This window comes from Protomyctophum parallelum (assembly GCF_964188405.1).
Source record: "Protomyctophum parallelum genome assembly, chromosome: 11".
In the NCBI taxonomy this organism is placed as follows: Eukaryota; Metazoa; Chordata; class Actinopteri; order Myctophiformes; family Myctophidae; genus Protomyctophum; species Protomyctophum parallelum.
This window is the reverse complement of record NC_139707.1, coordinates 1,477,033-1,494,943: the sequence shown is the minus strand read 5'-3', so window position 1 is coordinate 1,494,943 and position 17,911 is coordinate 1,477,033. Positions and strand designations below refer to the sequence as shown.

General features: G+C 44.1%; 1 protein-coding gene across 1 annotated transcript in view; it reads right to left on the bottom strand.

Moving 5' to 3' along the window:
• The window catches only part of LOC310867383 (NLR family CARD domain-containing protein 3-like), an 86,579-nt gene extending 73,646 nt beyond the window's left edge, over positions 1-12,933 (bottom strand). The window contains exons 1-3 of the mRNA XM_083777421.1: positions 12,862-12,933; positions 7,856-8,007; positions 4,849-4,959 (exon numbers count right to left, since the gene is read on the bottom strand). Coding sequence (XP_083633547.1) covers positions 4,849-4,959; positions 7,856-7,989 — 245 coding nt within the window. The 5' untranslated portion in view covers positions 7,990-8,007; positions 12,862-12,933. The remainder of the gene's footprint in view (positions 1-4,848; positions 4,960-7,855; positions 8,008-12,861) is intronic.
• Positions 12,934-17,911: the final 4,978 nt, after the last annotated feature.

The window sequence follows — 17,911 nt, the reverse complement described above, 5'->3', positions numbered from 1 at the left end:
ATCGCCACGGTCAAATCCTACCTCCCCTAAAAACAGCTGGAGATGGTTATCCATGCTTTGATTTCATCAAGAATAGATTATTGCAACTCTTTGTATATTGGCATCGACCAGGCGTCACTCAGGCGTTTACAGCTAGTGCAGAACACAGCTGCCCGCCTTCTCACCGGCACTATAAAATATGTTATAGTGTATATTGTATAGTGTTATAGTGTTGTATATATTTATAGGAGGGTTGACATACTGTGAATCAGGAGGTCCAGGTTCGTTACTGAAGTCAGGAACATATCCTTTAGACCAGTCACTCTTCACAGACAGAAGGCTGGGAGTTGGAGACTCTGCTCTGTGGTGGGCACTTCTGGAATCATACAGACAGAAATAACAATACATATACAGAGACAGTGAATAATACTACTAGAAATAATACTAAGTAAATAACAGACAGTAATTAGCATAACAGTAGCTTGTATTCCATGTAGTACAAACTGTGCAATGGAATGATTTGCCCAAGGAGAAAAAGACAAGTGCCTCTCTAAACACTTAAAACTTAGGTCAGGATTGAGAAGGTGTTTTTAGAATGGGTTAAAAGGTGTCTGTTGAATTGAGCAATTGTAACAGTTATCTCCTTAACACATTCCGACCAGGATTACTGCATGTTTTTGTGAGGGTACCTACCCTAGGGGACACGGGGAGAACATGTGAGGGTACCAGGGGGGCAGTCAGACAGATATTTTGTGAAGCCACTAAGGAAATCGGGATTTCCTGAAAGTTCATATAATGGCCTGTTGTGGCGCTGTCATTGGGCCCAAAAAAACCCATAGCCCCATAGAAGTCCATGTATATGGGCCCAACTTCACCTAGACTGTATTACCTTAATAAACATGGTCATGAATACTTTCTGATTCCAGTCATTAGTTTAAAGTCTCATTTCTAATGTCATAATATTCATTTTGGAAAATGATGGTCCCATTTATTAAAAGAATGACCATAAAGCCGCCTATGTTCTGAGGGGCGTGGCTACCGTTACAGTCTATGATCGGGATTCCCCGCCCACTCGAGTCAAAATAAAAACCAACTAAGAAGGGAGGAAGTCCCGCCTCGTTGTCTGGGCCAGCCAATGGCCAGCTGGGCCGAAACGGATCTAGAAAGATGGCGACTTACAATACAAGGACTGACAGGCTTCATTTTACGTTCATGTTAGACCCGGGGAACGCTTTGTCCATATTTTTTACAGTCTATGGAGGGTACCTAATGTAGGGGACACGGGGAGAACATGTGAGAGTACCTAACCTAGGGGACACAGGGAGAACATGTGAGGGTATCTACCCTAGGGGACACGGGGAGAACATGTGATGGTACCTACCCTAGGGGACACGGGGAGAACATGTGAGGGTACCTACCCTAGGGGACACGGGGAGAACATGTGAGGGTATCTACCCTAGGGGACACGGGGAGAACATGTGATGGTACCTACCCTAGGGGACACGGGGAGAACATGTGAGGGTACTATACCCTAGGGGACACTGGGAGAACATGTGAGGGTACCTACCCTAGGGGACACGGGGAGAACATGTGAGGGTACCTACCCTAGGGGACACTGGGAGAACATGTGAGGGTACTATACCCTAGGGGAAACGGGGAGAACATACAAACTCCACACAGAAAGGCCCTTTCGCCAACCCCGCCTCGGGTATGGGCTCTGATGACGCAGAGGAGAGAACACGCCGCCAGCGCCCACAGCGGGAATCGAACCCAGGACCTTCTAGCTGTGAGGCGACAACACTACCGACTGTGCCACTGTCCCCCCTCTTGGTTTTATTTTTGATAAAGATTTGAAACTTAATAAACAAATCAGCTCCGTCGTTAAAACTCTCTTCTTCCAATCATCGCCACGGTCAAATCCTACCTCCCCTAAAAACAGCTGGAGATGGTTATCCATGCTTTGATTTCATCAAGAATAGATTATTGCAACTCTTTGTATATTGGCATCGACCAGGCGTCACTCAGGCGTTTACAGCTAGTGCAGAACACAGCTGCCCGCCTTCTCACCGGCACTATAAAATATTTTATACTGTATATTGTATAGTGTTATAGTGTTATAGTGTTGTATATATTTATAGGAGGGTTGACATACTGTGAATCAGGAGGTCCAGGTTCGTTACTGAAGTCAGGAACATATCCTTTAGACCAGTCACTCTTCACAGACAGAAGGCTGGGAGTTGGAGACTCTGCTCTGTGGTGGACACTTCTGGAATCATACAGACAGAAATAACAATACATAAACAGAGACAGTGAATAATACTACTAGAAATAATACTAAGTAAATAACAGACAGTAATTAGCATAACAGTAGCTTGTATTCCATGTAGTACAAACTGTGCAATGGAATGATTTGCCCAAGGAGATAAAGACAAGTGCCTCTCTAAACACTTAAAACTTAGGTCAGGATTGAGAAGGCGTTTTTAGAATCCTGAATGGGTCTGTTGAATTGAGCAATTGTAACAGTTATCTCCTTAACACATTCCGACCAGGATTACTGCATGTTTTTGTGAGGGCACCTACCCTAGGGGACACGGGGAGAACATGTGAGGGTACCTACCCTAAGGGACACGGGGAGAACATGTGAGGGTACCTACCCTAGGGGACACGGGGAGAACATGTGAGGGTACCTACCCTAGGGGACACGGGGAGAACATGTGAGGGTACCTACCCTAGGGGACACGGGGAGAACATGTGAGGGTACCTACCCTAGGGGACACGGGGAGAACATGTGAGGGTACTATACCCTAGGCCTAGGGGACACTGGGAGAACATGTGAGGGTACCTACCCTAGGGGACACGGGGAGAACATGTGAGGGTACCTACCCTAGGGGACACGGGGAGAACATGTGAGCATATACCTACCCTAGGGGAAACGGGGAGAACATACAAACTCCACACAGAAAGGCCCTTTCGCCAACCCCGCCTCGGGTATGGGCTCTGATGACGCAGAGAACACGCCCCCAGCGCCCACAGCGGGAATCGAACCCAGGACCTTCTAGCTGTGAGGCGACAACACTACCGACTGTGCCACTGTCCCCCATCTTGGTTTTATTTTTTATAAAGATTTTAAACTTAATAAACAAAATCAGCTCCGTCGTTAAAACTCTCTTCTTCCAATCATCGCCACGGTCAAATCCTACCTCCCCTAAAAACAGCTGGAGATGGTTATCCATGCTTTGATTTCATCAAGAAAAAATGATTGCAACTCTTTGTATATTGGCATCGACCAGGCGTCACTCAGGCGTTTACAGCTAGTGCAGAACACAGCTGCCCGCCTTCTCACCGGCACTATAAAACGTGAACACATTATTCTATTTTTGCCCCTCCCCATTAGATCTGCTCAGATAGATGCTTTAGAAATAAAGTTTGTTTTGATTTGACTTGGAGTACACAATTCAGACACCAGATGGAGTTCATGTTTCAACCTTTGATCAGTAGAGTGGTGTCCATCTTTGAAGTCAATAAGTCCATGCATGGACGAGTCACTCTTCATGGAGACACAGCTGGGTACAGGAGAGACTGCTCTGTGATGATCAACCCTGTTACAAAGAGAGGATCAACAGGATTTATAGACAATCATATCAGGCTTGGCAATTTCATAGTCTAGGAAGTTCTACTCAAACGTGATTATTCTTAGTTGAAAACAAACAAAAAGCTTATAAATTTAAACCTAAACATTCAGCTGTAAGCATTGACCACAGCTATTTCAGTTATATAAGTTATTTAAAATGTCAACTTTCTCACCCTCAATTCAAACAAAACTGAAATCATGTGTTTTTTTACCACCATCCGACCATAATATCCTTTAGCTCCCTGGGTGTGTTAAGTTCTAACATCCACCCATTTCCTAGAAATCTTGGTTTTATTTATTTTTTTCTAATTTTTTATCCCATGATTTTCACCCGGTGTCAATTATCTAATGTAATCCTGGGCACTACACTTCCTCTGCCAACCTGGGAGAGCAACGGCATGACCAAGCTGCTTCTTTTCACCCGACAGGGGAGAGTTCCCCCGGTCGGACATAGAGCGTGGAAAGAACACGTTATTCCGACAAGTTCCTTTCCTCTCCATCAGGCCCCCCTGGCTGGCCAGGGGGAGGTAGTTTAGAGACCAGGATTACTGCATGTTTTTTGTGAGGGTACCTACCGTAGGGGACACGGGGGGAGAACATGTGAGGGTACCTACCCTAGGGGACACGGGGAGAACATGTGAGGGTACCTACCCTAGGGGACACGGGGAGAACATGTGAGGGTACCTACCCTAGTGGACACGGGGAGAACATGTGAGGGTACCTACCCTAGGGGACACTGGGAGAACATGTGAGGGTACTATACCCTAGGGGAAACGGGGAGAACATACAAACTCCACACAGAAAGGCCCTTTCGCCAACCCCGCCTCGGGTATGGGCTCTGATGACGCAGAGGAGAGAACACACCCCCAGCGCCCAAAGCGGGAATTGAACCCAGGATCTTCTAGCTGTGAGGCGACAACACTACCGACTGTGCCACTGTCCCCCCTCTTGGTTTTATTTTTGATAAAGATTTCAAACTTAATAAACAAATCAGCTCCGTCGTTAAAACCCTCTTCTTCATCCATGCTTTAATTTCATGAATAATAGATTATTGCAACTCTTTGTATATTGGCATCGACCAGGCATCACTCAGGCGTTTACAGCTAGTGCAGAACACAGCTGCCCGCCATCTCATAGTCAGTATAAGATATGTTATAGACTAGTGTATATTGTTATAGTATATTGTCTAGTGTTACAGTGTTATAGTGTAGTATATATTTATAGGAGGGTTGACATACTGTGAATCAGGAGGTCCAGGTTCGTTACTGAAGTCAGGAGGAATGCCTTTAGACCTGTCACTCTTCACAGACAGAAGGCTGGGAGTTGGAGACTCTGCTCTGTGGTGGACACTTCTGGAATCATACAGACAGAAATAACAATACATAAACAATAGAGACGTTCTGATTCAACGTATTGATGCTGGATGGACTGGAGGCTCCCTCTCTGCTCAGGAAAAGAACTAACCCAATGCACTTTGCACATTTTGTAGTTTTTTAGTATTTATTGGTTGTATTGTTATTGTTTCTTTTGTAGTTTAGTTTAGATTCTAGGAGTATTTTAGAGTAGTATTGTATTTTAAGGCCATTTTAGAGCGCCGCTGTATAGGACAATAAACATGTTGTCTTTTTCATCCATGATTCAGTGTCAGTCTCTCTCCACCTATTTATGGTTATTGCTCTCTTACCTGATAAAACGTGAACCTAGTGTGCCCTTGAACAAACTAAAGCTAAGAATAAGAATAACAAGAGTTTCCGTTGCTCTTCAATTAATAAGACGGTGGCATAGTCCCAGGTTTATTCACTCAATAGGGTTGTACAACATTGATACCTTTCACACTTTCAATAGTGCACCTCAAATAATTAATTAAGTCTTATAAAGTAATAACGATAAAGAATATTCTATTGCCTGATTCTGATGGCTGATTCGGCCTTGGTCACAATTACACCAGTTTCCCTGAATAACACGGGACCTAATCGTAGCTTGAGAGGTAGGATATTACGTATCTCCTTTACACCTGTGCGTACATTTCCGTTGTGAATGAGGACCTATAACACTATTCAATATAGTACACCCTGGTCATCATTCACAACGAAAATGTACGCACAGGTGTAAAGGAGATGCGTAATGATATCGTATTTATCACTACACTTCATTTGTGCGGATCGCCGGATGTACCCGTTCCGCATTTTTCCCAAGCGATTCGCCTGGTGTCGCCTGGTTTGATGGAACATCCACGCCCATTCCACACCATATAAGGCAACAGGAAATATCAAAATACGTCATCATAGCCTGCACAGATCAAGTTATACAACAGTGAACCGCGATGAGCTTGTAGAGCAGTTAATTTTGACAGGCGGGTCTCTGCACTGACAGATCTTCAAGCAAACAGCACAAGTTATATGTAGGCCTATATAATTATAAACAAAACTTGCCAACTTGGCACGCATCGCTTCAATCCTTGTTAAATAAGTTAATAAATTACGTTAATAAGTTAACTGATACAGTTACTGTTACTTTCACTGTTTCACATAATGAGAAATAAGTTAATTTGTACAGTTCACCACACGACCAAATGCTATATTAAAACTCGCCAATGATAAAAGCCCTTACTGATGAATTGCCATGCACTGCAGGGTTATAAAATCTGATAATTTTTTTTGATTATTTGATTTATTGATTACTGGGGTGATTGATGAGGCGTGAGCTTAACGTGAGTGGACAGGCATTTACGTGGATTCCCACATTAATTCGGAATTCATGGATATCTCTGTGAACTTGATGGTGACGTTGGTTGGTCGGAAACTCCGCAAATTGCTCCGCCACCTCTCACTATGGCGTACTCTGGACTCATTCAGTCAGGCAGTGGCAACCCCACAAACGGACATGGGGAGACAGACAGGGCCTTCGCAGTGGCTGCCCCTTCTCTCTGGAACTCACTCCCAACCCACATCAGAGCTGCCCCCACCCACACACACACACACACACACACACACACACACACACACACACACACACACACACACACACACACACACACACACACACACACACACACACACACACACACACACACACACACACACACACACACACACACACACACACACACACACACACACACACACACACACACACACACACACACACACACACACACACACACACTTCTTGTTTGTCCCTCTTTTGATTTTGATCTCTAGTTTTTAACCTTTTAAACCTTTTTAAATAGTTTTCTAATAAATATGTCTGTACCTCTTTCTGTATAGCGACTTTGGGTACCCAGAAAAGCGCTATATAAATCTTATATATTATTATTATTATAGAAGGCATGTACGCTTGCGTATATTTATTTAGAAGGCTTTAGTCTGTCAAAATTAACTGCTCTACAAGCTCATCGCGGCTGTTGTATATAATTTAAAGTTTGGGAATCCTCTGTGCCGGCTATGATGACTGATTTCGAGATTTCCTGTTGCCTTATATGGTGTAGAATGGGCGTTGATGTTCCAACTAACCAGGCGAATCGCTTGGGAAAAATGCGGAAAGGATACACTCAGCGATCTGCACAAATGAAGCGATTACACCATGCAGGTTCCCTGAATATCACGGGAGCAAATCGCAGCTTGATCGGACGCATAAATACGATATCATTACGCATCAGTTACACTCTGGCGTATTTCTCCTTTGTGAATGAGGAGAGGACCATAGTGTGTATATTGTATAGTGTGTAATGTGTATATTGTATAGTGTTATAGTGTGTTATGTGTATATTGTATAGTGTTATAGGTCCTGATTCTTAAAAAACGAAATGCGCCAGAGTGTAACGGTGACGGAAACAGATATCGTATTAATCCGTCCGATCAAGCTACGTTGAGATGACGTGTTATTCAGAGAGTGGTGTGTACCACAGGTGCGCTGGCGTATCGCAGGTGTATGTCATACTGAAAGCAGCGGGTGCAAAGTGATCGGAAAAGCAACCGACAACCTCATCTGCATTGATCCACGCCCCATATCGACCATAAAAGGCTTCAAGCATGACTCAGCAGACAGCAGTTTGTCTGAGATCACATTCATGTAACTTAGCATGAGATCACATAGTTGTATTATAGTGTGTTGTGTATATATAATGCTGCTGCATTGTCTGAAGGAAGCCACGTTTTACTCTTATGTACCTGTAGTGTACACAAGATGGAAGAATAAAGTACAGCATTGAACCTTGAATTGTATAGGAGGATTCACATAGCCTACGTTGTATCTGGAGGTCCAGGTTCATTACTGAAGTCAGGAGGTTCATGACTCTTCGTAGACACAGATGGAGGCTCTGCTCTGTGGATGTGATGTTTGTCAGCTCCCTCCTCCTCTCTCTCCTCACACTGACTCATCTTTGGTCTTCAGGAAACCTGTCAAGATTACAGTCACAATACAGCAGGAAACAGTCAATGCTGGCCTAGTCCAGGCGCATGCCACATAATGCCACATAATAGGCTCTTATTGTCACGTCAGCTCGTCGCTTGTTCGAGTCCCGTTCATGACGACCTTTGCTGCGTGTCTCTCCCCTTCTCTCTCTCCCTCTTTCCTGTCTGTCTTCACTGTAACTATCAACAAAGGCACAAAAGCCAAAAACTCATCTTAAAAAAAAGAGAGGAAATGTTTGCTGTTTGCAAAATCTCGGCCACTCCCTGACTCACACTGACTCACACAGGAAATACACTGTAGACCAGGGGTTTTCAACTGGTTTTGATCCAGGGACCACCATTCTGACTAGCAGCAGCCTGGGGACCACCACTGTGGTCGGGTGGGTTCATCGTAGATCTACGATGGACCCACCCAACACAATAGTGGTGGGGCATTCATGCACCATGGGTTAAGATTTCACTATCACAGGCTACATTCATGAGCTGGACAAAAAAAACTATGTTTCAAAGTATTTTATTATCAAAAGTTTTACTAAAGTGTTTTTTACTTGTACTAAGCAGGACTCAAAATAAGTCTCAAATAATAATCCATTTCAGTTAATCACCCAAACACTGAAGACACATTTGACACTTGGTGCATTTGAGAGTCACAGTAGGTTTGTTTCTGACAAACCCCCCCCCCCCCCCCCCCCACGCACACACGCGCACACACACACACACACACACACACACACATCTTATTCTATTTTAATAATCTTCTCTTTATTTTAACCCAACCTACAACCTGCACTACATTTTACTAGGGCCTTATACAGTACCTTTCTAACATACAGAGGGAACTGTTCATTGTGTACCGTCACTTTAAAAGCGTAATGTATACATCATCGTACGACGGTGTCACGCACCAAAAATAGCCAATCTACAAGCTCACACTGGGGCTCCACCGGGCGCGTTGCGCCTCCGTCGTGTGCGTCAAAAAACGAACCGGTGAACCGGGGCAATTTTAATGCAGTCACGCAAGGCAACGTGGGCAGTGGAGCCACACTTCATTGATTAAAACGGGAACATTCCCTGACGGAGACGCGACGCTGATGGGCCCGGTGGAGCCCGCACCTGGTTGCATCGCGTTGTGAGCTTGTAGCTCTGCCTTTTCGGCAACGATAGACTGAGAAGTTGCACATTGAATAGTGAATACGTCACGTATTATGTGAGACTATTCAATCGATCCGCGGCAGATATTATAACTCTATGGCAGGGAGAATTGACTTTCCCAAACGTATTATTATGAATTGAATGAATAATGTATGGCAACGTCTTGCATGCATGCGTTGGGTGGAAGAGCAGGATGGTTGTTCACTTGTTCCGCTGGCAGCTGATGACTCCGTCAGCTTTTCTTTTGGTTTATTTGACACCTTGATCACTTGACTTTTTGAAATGTTAGATTCGACTTAAGTTATTATTATTATTTACAAACAAGTAAAAAGAGTGCAAATAAGTTTTATATTATATATTAGAAAGGTAAAAAAAAGTAAAGAAAAAAAAAGGCAAAAATATAACTTTTCTGAATGCCTGGCTGCGGACCACCAGCAGTACCTCCGCGGACCACCAGGGGGCCGCGGACCACCGGTTGAAAACCCCTGCTGTAGACAATCACATAATGTCAGTGTCTGAATGTAAATCGTTGCGGTTTGTTTATTAGCAGAGTTCAATCTGTGGAGTGATGGAGTGGCTGAGATTTAGGGTATTGGAATTTGGTTCTAGGGTAAGATTTCAGCGTAAGCCAATCAGAGACAGACACAAACGTATGTTTTCTCATGCCAGTAAATCTCATTTGAATTGATTTGACATGAGTTGAGTCTTGCCTTCTGGGGAAAGTACTCACTCACGAGCGCACGCACTCACGCACAGGCGCTGTCTGTCACTGAGGCATGCATCACCATAGTTGTGAGGTGATGCACAAAAGCTGTCATGTGACAACATTTCACATGGAAACCGGTTGTAACATAACACCACCGCTGTGTGTGTGTGTGTGTGTGTGTGTGTGTGTGTGTGTGTGTGTGCGCACACAGATACAGGGCACTATAGGACAGCAAAGCACCTTGATGTATTTTGACCTTTGTCCAAAAACTTATGGTCATAAAGGTGATATCACTTTGTATATAATCCTCCCTACTATTGAGTGCACTGACCATATAAGGTGTTCCTTATATGTCCCCAGTTAACCCCTGGGGTAAAAAAAAACTTTAGATCCAGCCTTCATCCAATCCTTGCTGCACGTGCTGTTGGCCTGTTGCACGTCCCCCCACTGTAGAGTGTGTGCATGTGCACTGTGCACATCATACTTGTCAGAAGAACCATTGTATCTGTTGTGTCTTGTCTTACTATGCTAGATCTAGATAGCAAAGTGAGAAGACTTGCTTTATAGCTAGATATATTCACACTTTGTTGTGTATAGATAATGCTCAATTCAATGACATCTGTCTCTCTGTGAGCACAGTTTCAGTTTTCAGCAGTTTACACATGGCGTGCGCCAATGCCAGTTGGTACCACAAGGTGGAGCACTGCTCCCTCTCTTACCCATACCCACTTCTGTCAGGCCAGTGAGTGTCTATGCTAATGATTTGAATTGACTTCTAAACAAGTTGTGATGGTGGGCGTAGGCTACTATGCTGCATTCAAATGACTGTCTCTCTCTCTCTCTCTCTCTCTCTCTCTCTCTCTCTCTCTCACACTCACTGAATGAATTGAAATGCTAAAATGGGCCATCTACCCTGCATGTTTTTCCAGCATCAGTTCAAATGTTTTGGTAGGATATAAGGTAGCCCCATATAATAATAATAATAATAATAATAATAAAACTTTATTTCTATAGCACCTTTCATGACATGAAATGCAGCTCAAAGTGCTTTACAGAACAATGAAAAAAAGAAAAGCAAGGCAAAGACATGAAAAAACAAGCAGTAATGCAATACAGTGAGGACATGAATATATGTGGTATATGGAAATCACAATTCACAATTAATATAGCTTAAACTAGAAAAAGTGCCCTTCCGGGCACAGGTCTCCACCAGGTTATCCACAGATCCGTGCAGTTAGAGGTAAAAACACTTTTTGGCCAGTTATAGCGCCACCTTGAGGCTGAGTTGAAATTGTTCATGTGGCATTTCGTCCTCGGCCTAGTGGGAATGTGGGTGCACAATTTCACGGAAATCACGCGATGTGTTCATGATTTGCAGCATTTTGTTTGAAACTGAGCACTCCTGTGAACTTTGGAAGCCAATCTTAACCAATCAGGATGGAGTCTGATAAATCTGAAAGACCCGTTTCGTTGAATGGCTCTAGAGAGACTGTGTAGCAATTTGCGTGATGTTTGGACAAAATCTGTAGGTGTACTGTGCAAAAACGTGTTTTGCACAAAGCGGCCTCCTGGTGGCGCTATAACAGGCCGTTCTGGAAAGTTTGGGGCAGAGGTTCATGGTTGGCATCCAGGGAGTGTGTGTGCAAAATATGGCATTGAAAAACTTGTTTTGCACAAAGCGGCCTCCTGGTGGCGCTATAACAGGCCGTTCTGGAAAGTTTGGGGCAGAGGTTCATGGTTGGCATCCAGGGAGTGTGTGTGCAAAATATGGCATCGACCGGGTTAACGGTGGCCGAGATTAGCTGTTCACGGACACACGGACGGACGGACGGAGTGCAAAACATACTCTCTCCCCATGCCTTCGGCCTGGTGGAGACAATAACTGTATATAGTGTGACGTTACTTCGTCTCTCAGCTGGGCAAACATGTCATGACTCGTGACTTAGCAGGCTAGGAATCTCAGAATAGCCCGTGGCCACTAACTAGTGACCACAAACAAATGGTTGGGGGTTGGTTGCTACACCTACTGTGTTCCTAGCTCTGTGACTTGACCATTATTACCATCATGGGGATAGGGTGACAATGGGGGTGGGGAACCAGAGACCGCCTTTTGGTGGTCTCTGTTGGAAACTTCGGAACAACTTTAATTTGCCTGTTCGTCGTCAGTCTTCTCTCGTTAGAAAAGATACATCAAAGAAAAAATAAAGGATCAATTAAAAGCAATGTTGTAGAAGTGGGTCTTGAGCTGTGCTTTAAAAATGTCTACAGAGGCTCAGGCTGCCATGAAAATCCAACTGGCGATTTGAACCGAGCCTTTACGTTGGAAATGTTCGACCAGGGGAGGCGCTAAAGCTTTTCAACTTCCTTGAAAAACATGCTAAACAACCGCTGTGAAGCTCGTGTAACCGTTTAAAGTTGGATTTTCAACTTTCAACAAACTGCAAATCTGCACTAATTATTGTATTGTAATTTGTAACTTTATTTAACTGTTATTCCTTTTTTCCTTTATGTCTTTAATGTTCAGATTAATTGAAAATGGAGGATAATTCAACAGATAAAATGCCACAGGGCTTGTCTTTGGTGTATAATACAAATTATATTGCACTTTCAAAGCAAAGCAAAGTTCTTTGTCTACCCTGCAGGGAAGTGGACTAAGCCAAGGCCTTGTTTACAGCCACAGCCTGCTCATAGAACATGTCATGGATGGTAGGAGTTCTAAAGTACATTTAACCTTTATTTGTTTTCTTATAAAAAAGGACAAAGTCTTCATTTTCAATTATGCTGAGATTACAGAAGACATAATACAAGTGCAGGCTAATAATATTGAAAATATTTAAGGATAGGTAGCTGTTGCTTAATTAGTTTAGTATTAGAAAAAGTAAAGTATTCAATATTCAGAGATACATGTAGTAGGTCTATTGTTAACCACAGGTTACGTGTAAACACAACATTCTAACGGCATAAGTATATTTTATAAATACCTGTAGCATTGTTGAGCAGAGCAGAGGAAAAAGCGACGCGCTGTGAGCTTGTTGTAGGTCTGCTCTTGTAGTGTGGGTCGGAGGAATGAGGAAAGGAAGTGTGACGTGACCTTGTTCCCTGTATCCCTGTACCTGTATTATCCCCCCCCCCCCCCTTTTTCTTTCCTTTGAATGGGGGGTGGGAAGGGTTTGTGTGTGTATAAGCAGGGGCGGCGATATAGGCGAGGCAGGCGAGGCAGTCGCCTCAGGGCCCGGGGGGGGGGGGGGGGGCGGCCGCTCCGATGCGTGGCAGTAAACTGTATACTCTCTCACTCTCTCTCTCTCTCTCTCTGTCTCTCTCTCTGTCTCACTCGCTCTCTCTCTCTCTCTCTCTCTCTCTCTCTCTGTCTCTCTCTCTCTCTCTCTCTCTCTCTCTCTCTCTCTCTCTCTCTCTCTGGCTCTCTCTCCCACAAACACGCTGTTAAGTTACCGCAACTAAGACTACATTTCCTGTCAATAATAAGCAGTGTAAAATGTAGTTAATGGGAGTTAAAGGGTGACGCTTTATTGTGAAGGGCCCTTCACGGCGCAGGCAGGAAATAGAGTGTTTAACCTGGGCTGCTTGGCTGCACGTTAGAGTACTAGAGTAGATGGATTTGCTCCGGTCTGTCCGCTGTCACGCTGTGGCTGTATACAGTTGTTAGCCCTGCTCTGCAATCGCCTGATAAAGTGGAGTTTTGATTCTTTGAACAGTCATAAAATTACCACAGGCAAAAGAGGGCAAGATAGATGGAGTAAGGTGGAATAGAAACACAACAGCAGCAGCTCCATCCACATGCACTGGAGGTGAGTGAAGTCGCAATGAAAGGAATACCAAGACAACAACAGTAGCCTAATCATACAGATGGACGGACATGCCCACGTGAACTTTATCACTTGAAATGAAACATTAAGAGACTATTTAATCAACTTTCCCGAATCCCGAAGCTGTCCCATTCATCACAGACAGCCATGTACAGTACAGACAGCAGGCACAAGTGAGTAGCAGCCCTACACCCTCCAGTATGATTAGCTCCGTTATGTACATTTCAACATGTAACGTGATTTTCAATATGCAACCTGTGTATTCATTGCCCCCTCAACTGAGCCACGTTGAGGGGTTTAGTCCGAAGTGGTATTTACGGTTCCGTTCGGCGTTGGGTGTGTGTGTGGGGGGGGGGGGCTGTCAATCTCGCCTCAGGGCCCGTGGGACACTCCAGCCGCCACTGTGTATAAGTGTAGGCCTATGTGATGTGATTGTTTGTAAAGTAGGCTATGTCTTGTCTTTAAACCTGAAAATGTATTAAAAGAAAAACAGGACAATCCAGCCTGTTAGCCCGACACACACCGTCTGCGGCGCGACGCAGCGCCGCTTGGAAAATAGAACTGGGTTCTATCGGCGCGCCAGGCGACGCGGCGCGACGCGGCGGACGGAGCCGGTGTGCGATAGGTTCATTGAAAATAATGGAGGCGGCTGTGTCCGTGGGGGACGCAGCCGGTGTGTGGTGGGCTTCTAGAGAGTCATGCAGACAGCGTCCACCTTACCATATATTAAAGGTAATGGCAAGGTGCTACCTACAGGTGCAATGGAACCCATTCATCCAAACAGAAAAGTCCTCTCTGATTGTATTAAACAACGTTAAACTCACCAACAGCGAGCTGTAGGGAAAGCTTGAATTATTCTCTTTCTATCCTCAAAGTGTTTGTTTCATAAAAGTCCATGACTGTTGACATGTTATGATGATCTACTTTGAGTCCTTGCAGATTAATCTTTTTCTAAGTGTAACCATGTGTAGCAAAGGATTTACTTTTAGGTATAACTACGCCACCTTGAGATCGTTCAAGGAATTATCTAAATAGACCAGTAAACTGGCTTCCCCAACAAATGCAAGTTTGAGACTTGAGACAAAGTTGAGACAAAGTTCCTAAACACAGGAATGTATTAACTTTTAAGAACAGTATGGAATAACAAATATTTATTAGACCAATGTCCAATCTCATATATATATATATATAATGCAGTAAAATGCGAACAATATCTTAAAAAACTAAGAACAAAACTAAACACACGCACTGAACCACACAGCATGCAGGAAAACAAGAGGAAATGGCTCAATGAAATACAACCAAACACTAAAATCAGTCTAAACAAAACAGCAGTGGTGACTTCTATAAGGAAGTGAAAACAAAACATTTAGCACACTATAAAGTTAAACAAATAAATAATTGCAACAACAATTTGATATGATGTATACCTATTTGAGTCTGTGTTCATTCACATCGGCCCCTCTGGCACATGAGCTCATCGCTTCCAGGCACATGAACTCACACTGGGTAGGGTAGTATAGTAACAAACAATTAAAATACTTATTTAGAAAACACTTATTTAGTACAATCTAAATAACATCTATCCATCATGTTACTCACCAAGGCAGGGACAGATAAAACTATATATCATTATATTTACATGACTGTATAGTTTATGACAGCTACTGTAGCTATACCACTGTACTACTCCATCAATGCAGGATTATATCATTATATTTACATGACTGTATAGTTTATGACAGCTACTGTAGCTATACCACTGTACTACTCCATCAATGCAGGATTATATCATTATGTTTACATGACTGTATAGTTTATGACAGCTACTGTAGCTATACCACTGTACTACTCCATCAATGCAGGATTATATCATTATATTTACATGACTGTATAGTTTATGACAGCTACTGTAACTATACCACTGTACTACTCCATCAATGCAGGATTATATCATTATATTTACATGACTGTATAGTTTATGACAGCTACTGTAACTATACCACTGTACTACTCTTGTACACCACAGACTCCAGACTCCAGGTGGAGATGAACTCTCTCCAGACCACCATGGACTCCAGACTCCAGGTGGAGATGAACTCTCTCCAGACCACCATGGACTCCAGACTCCAGGTGGAGATGAACTCTCTCCAGACCACCATGGACTCCAGACTCCAGGTGGAGATGAACTCTCTCCAGACCACCATGGACTCCAGACTCCAGGTGGAGATGAACTCTCTCCAGACCACCATGGACTCCAGACTCCAGGTGGAGATGAACTCTCTCCAGACCACCATGGACTCCAGACTCCAGGTGGAGATGAACTCTCTCCAGACCACCATGGACTCCAGACTCCAGGTGGAGATGAACTCTCTCCAGACCACCACGGGCCATTCCGCTCCAGAGGGAGTGACGCCAGCAGACAGAACGGCTTCCCGTTTGACTCGGCAGGAAGAGGAGGAGCTCACCTGTCCCGTTTGCTGCGGCATCTTTAACCCATTCTGACCTGAGATCAGATTCATACGAGGTTTCCACTGGACACACACTGGTCTGATTAACCCATTCTGACCTGAGATCAGATTCATACGAGGTTTCCACTGGACACACACTGGTCTGATTAACCCATTCTGACCTGAGACTCTGTGTGATTACTTTGACTCACTTCAGATACTGAATACTCTGTGTGATTACTTTGACTCACTTCAGATACTGAATACTCTGTGTGATTACTTTGACTCACTTCAGATACTGAATACTCTGTGTGATTACTTTGACTCACTTCAGATACTGAATACTCTGTGTGATTACTTTGACTCACTTCAGATACTGAATACTCTGTGTGATTACTTTGACTCACTTCAGATACTGCCTGAGGTTAATACTTTGTGCGAGTACTTTAATGTACTACAAATACAAAGAGAAAACCTTGTGTGAGTAATTTACTACTGCATATATACTACAAGACGAAGTAATTAGTAGAGGTGTTTGAATACGACTCTTATCAGTTTTTACAAGAGTGTAACCACCTTCACACCTTGTATTGGTTTGCTATTTTTGATAGCCTTCCTATTCCCCCAGAATAGGGATGCAGGTGTTCAAGGTGGTGCTAAAGTTATGCTTTAGCTATTGAAAAATAGCAGATCTGCTATTTTTGAAAAATAGAACGACTGACATAGAAACATAGCTTTTCCAGAAAACTGTCAGGATTCAGAAGACATTTTTAGAATCTGATCTCAGGTCAGAATGGGTTAACATGTTTTCTAACGCTATGTTTCTATGTCAGTCGTTCTTCGATTTTTTCAATAGCTAAAGCATAACATAATGCTAACACCAAAAGGAGTTACAAACATGGTCTACAGCTGGGTTGCTCAGCTGGAACCAATCAGTGTCTCAATCAGGCCACGCAGAAGCTATAGGGGATAAACATGAGGGAGGCGACCCAGGCATGGCACGCTTCTGGGCACAGAGCGTGACGGCTTCAGAACACACAGAGAAAACCCCAGACCACAAAAAGTCCACTGGATATTCAGGTTGTTTGGGTGTAATTGAAACAGAAAGCCTCAAATCATGAACGCAGCGTGCAATTTACGTGAAATCTTTCACAGACTTTCCTACTAGGCTGAGGAATATATCGCCCCCTCCCCCCCCTCATTTCACATTGGTCTGTTAGCGCCACCAACAGGTGGATTTTTGCAAAACACATTTTTGGAACAAAATGCCTCAAATCATCCAATTGCCATCAATGGTGTAAGAACAAATGGCACCCTTTTCACATTGGCCTATTATAGCGCCATCAGGAGGCCAAAACCTGACCTGGCCTGGTGGAGACATGTCCTATTATAGCGCCACCAGGAGGCCACAACCTGACCTGCCCTGGTGGAGACCTGTCCTATTATAGCGCCACCAGGAGGCCACAACCTGACCTGCCCTGGTGGAGACCTATCCTATTATAGCGCCATCAGGAGGCCACAACCTGACCTGGCCTGGTGGAGACATGTCCTATTATAGCGCCACCAGGAGGCCACAACCTGACCTGCCCTGGTGGAGACCTGTCCTATTATAGCGCCACCAGGAGGCCACAGCCTGACCTGGTGGAGACCTGTCCTATTATAGCGCCACCAGGAGGCCACAACCTGACCTGGCCTGGTGGAGACATGTCCTATTATAGCGCCACCAGGAGGCCACAACCTGACATGCCCTGGTGGAG